Raw genomic sequence first — 4,766 nt, 5'->3', positions numbered from 1 at the left:
ACACACACACACACACTCTCAAACACTCAACCGCTCGCTCTCACATTCACTTGTCACCCTTTCAGTTCACCTCAATTCACCTCCAGATTTTGAAAGGGGAAAAAAGACCCCATGGTCCTATTATTCACACCCTGCTCAGATGAGGGTCCCCTTACAAAACACGTTTTTGGTGACCAGTTAACTCCAACGTTTGTCTTTCTGTATATTTGTTTGCTCAGCTCGTGTGTGTGTGTGTGTGTGTGTGTGTGTGTGTGTGTGTGTGTGTGTGTGTGTGTGTGTGTGTTTGTGTGCGTGTGTGTGTTCATTTCTTTTTGTGTGATAATGTGTTCATAGTGTGTGATCTGTCAGTGCGCTTCGACACCCTTGTACATTTGAAATCGTCCTGAAGTTGTTTTGCAGCTCCTTATTTTACTGTTTTTATAACGCCTGCTTGTGTGTTTTTTAATCCAGTTTTCATGGTGGAAAATTGTTTATCCCTCGCAGCAAGAAGTGTTTGCCAACTGTATATATCTTTCCTTGTGTGTTTTTAAAAAAAATGGTGTGTTCGTAGTGGATGCTTGGAGGTGGACATTGGACAACCGTTTTGACGAATTTGGGGTTTCTGAACAGTCGGAACTTTTTGAAAAGTGTTGGCGGCTGTACAGCCATGTCGGGGAAGGGTAGTGGTGGTGGTTCTAGTGGTACTGATTCTGGGGGTACTGATTCTGGGGGTACTGATTCTGGGGATGATAGTTCTCGTGCAACCCGTCGCGCGAGGATTCTGGCGCAGCGAAGAGAAACGGTGCGAGCTGCAGTTGCAGCAGAAGCAGCACGAAGAAAAGCGGCCGCGGAAGCAGCAGCTGAAAGAGCAGCACTTGCAGAAGCATCAGCGGCCGAAGCATCGGAAGCAGCAGAGTCGGAGCTGCAGCAAAGGTACACCGAACTAAACCCGGAGGCCTCCCCGGGCAGTCCTTCCAGTAGAGCGAGGAGACTGGCACGGCTCCACGAAAATTCCGTCGAGCGTGAAGGTGCAATGGTAACCGTGGCGCAGTGGATCTTGACTTGTTTTCCTCCGTCTGGAGAGGGTGCCTCCTCAGGCGGAAGTGCTGGCGCTGGTTCTGCCAGCCCTAGTAGGAGTGTTACAGAAGAGAACTCGCCGAGTCAGGACATAGCTGCTCGTTCTACAACGTTAGAGGCGCCGCCACGTCCGTCTCACGATACCTCTGACGCACACCGTCACGAGACCACGGGGACGGTACACGTGCTGGCTTCGGACTGTTTAGTTGGCGGTCAGAATGCAGCAACAGAGGAGGGCGTGCAATGTCCGGACGTGAGTATTTCTAGAACGAGTCAGTCGCCATGTCTGTCCTCAGCCGACTCTGTCACCGACCGTTCTGGGGTCACGGCAATGGAACTTTGGCCGTCAGAGAGTAGTCTACGGCAGGATATTGGTTCTGTAAGTCGTCAGCTGGGGGCTATAGCAGAGAGTCGTGGTGACGATAGCGCGGGCAGTACTTCTGTCCGTACTCTTCCTGGGTCGACTCCCTGCTGTGGTGAGGCTACAAGAGAACCGTTTGAGTCTCCTCACGGGGCGGGGTTGAGAGATGCGCATGCTTGTGGGGCAAGAAGCCTGGATCAGAACGACGGCGGTGTGCAGCAGTCTGGAGAGACCCTTGGAAATAGTGATGTCGGAAACAATTATGTCAGTAGTGACCAACGTCAAGAGGGGAAACGGGAACGAGGGTTTATCAAAAGGAGGAAAACTGGAGAGTCTGATGATGACGATAATGACGATGATGATGAGAATTCGGCGATGAGGCAAAGTAAGAAAGCTAGACTGGCGAAAACTGATTCGGTACCTAGTTTACAGGGGTCGGGTGGTGTTGATAGGTCAGATGGGGCGGCTCTCTGTGCTCCTAGTGCTACTACAACTGAGCGAAATTTTGCAGGGAGTACAACGAGCGGACCTAGTACGGCCACAGAATACAATAGCATTGAGCGTGTTAGGTCCACGATGGGCCAAGGACCCGACTCCACATTGATGCCGTCAATATGCTGGGAAAATCTTTTTGTGTTTAACGAGAGCTACATCAGGATGATGCGGTGGTTGTTGCCAGACAGGCATAGAGTCTACCACAACTTTTTGTACGGGCCCGGGTGTGATGAGGTAGTCGACCCTAATGCAGCCATCCGGGAGTTAGATGATGTGGTGAAGCCTAGGAAACGTCGTTTGGCCCGGGACAACGAACTCGAGCTGGTTTGGAAGAATTGTCGGGATTATGATTTGTACGTGCGTCGAAGATACGATGGGAATGACTGTAGACGACCTTCAAGTGGTCGGGGACAAGCTGGGAGTAGTAGTGAACGAGCTGGGAGTAGTAGTGAACTAGCTGGGAGTAGTAGTGAACGAGCTGGGAGTAGTAGTGAACGAGCTGGGAGTAGTAGTGAACGAGCTGGGAGTAGTAGTGAACGAGCTGGGAGTAGTAGTGAACGAGCTGGGAGTAGTAGTGAACGAGCTGGGAGTAGTAGTGAACTATCTGATGGCTTTTATGAACGGAGTATGATCATGTTTTGGCACCTTTTAATTCCTGAACCAATTGACAATATTCGTGATGAGACTGAGCAATTTGCTCTCATAAGAAGACGAGCCCTTTTGCTGAACGAATTGCTCTGTCGGTTTCGGCTCATTGAGGCCAACAGAAGGAACATGGCCAGAGGGAGAGACGGAAATCCATCGTGTAGAGAGAATGGTGGTGTTTCGAGAGATGCAAATTTGTCCGAAGGAGAGAATGATTCCAAAGGGAAAGTCAATAATAATATGCCCAATAGTGATAAGGATGTAAATGTGAGGGATGGTGGCGTTTCATGTAGAGAAGGGTGCAGTGCTGTTGGTGTACATAGTTTAGGACAGGCTGCTGGTAGTGTCAGACAGAGTGCTTTACCTAGTGGAAGAGATGGTGATGGAGAGAATAGTTTACCCAGCAGAAGAGGGAGTGATGGGGAGAATACCGGCGGACGAGATCATGTTGGCTATTCTGTAGAAAACGATTTGTTCAGTGAACGAGACGGTAATAAAGAGAACGTTTTACCCAGTGATGAAGATACTGGGACAAGGGAAAATGCTTTCCCTAGTGGACGAGATAGTGACGGTACATGCGAGAGTGCTTTACCCAACGGGCGAGATAGAAATGGTACAGGAGAGAATGATTTTCCCAGTAGACGTAATGTTAGTTGTGCTGAGGAGAATAATTTACCCCCTGGGCAAGATGATTCTGGTGTCGAAGATGATTATTTACCCAACAGAGTGGACGGTAGCGCTGCTCATACATCTTTTGGAGCAACTGGCAACGCGGATGGAGGCACGCGATCTTCTGGACCAGCCAGTGAGGTGTACCCGATGCGCAATATTAACAAACTGAGGGCAGTCGTGAGGACCGGTGGTCGTTCTAGAGTGCTGATGAGAGATAGAATCGCATTGGCTGTCCGTTTAACCGAGCTCAACGAAGACAATTTAGCAGCTTTGAACTACAGAATAGTTACGGGGAGGACCCGCGCTCTGTGGACTCTTGACATGGCGGCAGCAAGGAGGAAGTGGGATGTATATTTGAGGTATAACCCTGCCCCGGCTGACCAGCCTCGCACGCGTAGTGTTCTGGAGGAATATTTGGGCCCAGGTTTTAGGAGATTTGACACTAGTCCAAGTGGTGGTGGTGCTGCTGTTGCTTCTGCTGCAGCTGATGGTGGTGGTGGTGCTACAGGTGGTGGTGGTGGTGCTGCTGCTGCTGCTGCAGGTGGTGGTGATGTAAACGGTGGTGGAGCAAGTGCTCGGGAAGGCCGTAGTGATGGGGGTGGTGGGCGTAGGCGTTGGCGTCGGCGTCGGCGTGGGCGTCCTACGGATTGCGGCTGTGGTGGAGGATGCGCTCGCTGCCAGCAAGAGCCAGGTCTAGGGAGCAGTGCCGCGGACCTCGGGGAGAGTTGCCATGGCGACGAGGACGCCGTGGGCGAGGAGGAGGACGAGAGGTCGTCAGTGTGTAGCCTGCTGTTCAGCTCGGTGGAGTCCCGCACGTCCGCCTGTTACGACGACCCCGAGGTGGCCTGCAGCTGTTGCGAGCACAACCACGGCGGGGGTGGGTATTCTGAGTCTGATTCGGGTTCCGATGAGTCTGTTAGTGACGATTCCGAGGATAATGAGGTTGATGAGGGTGAAGCTAACTTTGTTGCTGCCATTGATGCTTGTATTTTAGCTGATATTGCTGTTGCTTACGCTGCTGGTCGTGATTCTGCTTGTGAATGTAGGGATGCTGGTGATGATAGAAATGATGAAGCTGGTGAGAATAGTGGTGATGATAGTGAAGATGCTGCTGGTGAGGACAGTGATGATAATAACAATGGTGCTGCTGCTGGTGATGATAGTGATGATGATGCTGGTGAGGATAGTGATGTAGCTTCTGGTGGTAATAATGATGATGCTTTTGATTATGGTAATGATGATGCTTCTGATGATGATAATGGTGATGCTGCTGCTTGTGATGGTCATGATGATGAAGCTGTTGATGGTGTTGGTGCTGATGCCAAGGCCAAGACAGCCTCTTCTGATGATACAGGTTCTGCTAATGGTGCTGATGCTGATCGTAATGCTGACGGTGACAATGAGAATGCTGCTGATTGTGGTGGCGATGATGATTCCGCTGCTGGTATTCGTTAAAATGGTGTTTCAGCGACGGGCGAGTAGGCCGGTCAAAACCAACCTGACATGTTGATGCTTAGGGCTTTTCCTGGCTGGGGGG

General features: G+C 50.8%; 1 protein-coding gene across 1 annotated transcript; it reads left to right on the top strand.

Annotated features, from left to right (window-relative positions):
- Positions 1-326: 326 nt before the first annotated feature.
- LOC101845244 lies at positions 327-4,278 on the top strand (the record flags this gene model as incomplete). Its single annotated transcript, XM_035970087.1, is given in 1 exon segment — positions 327-4,278. A coding segment is annotated over 1 exon segment (3,725 nt), but the record flags the coding sequence as incomplete, so codon positions are not given.
- Between the last annotated feature and the right edge of the window lie 488 nt (positions 4,279-4,766).

Source organism: Aplysia californica, unplaced genomic scaffold (genome assembly GCF_000002075.1).
Source record: "Aplysia californica isolate F4 #8 unplaced genomic scaffold, AplCal3.0 scaffold00217, whole genome shotgun sequence".
NCBI lineage: Eukaryota > Metazoa > Mollusca > Gastropoda > Aplysiida > Aplysiidae > Aplysia > Aplysia californica.
The sequence above is the reverse complement of the archived record's forward strand: the minus strand, read 5'-3'. Positions and strand labels throughout refer to the sequence as shown.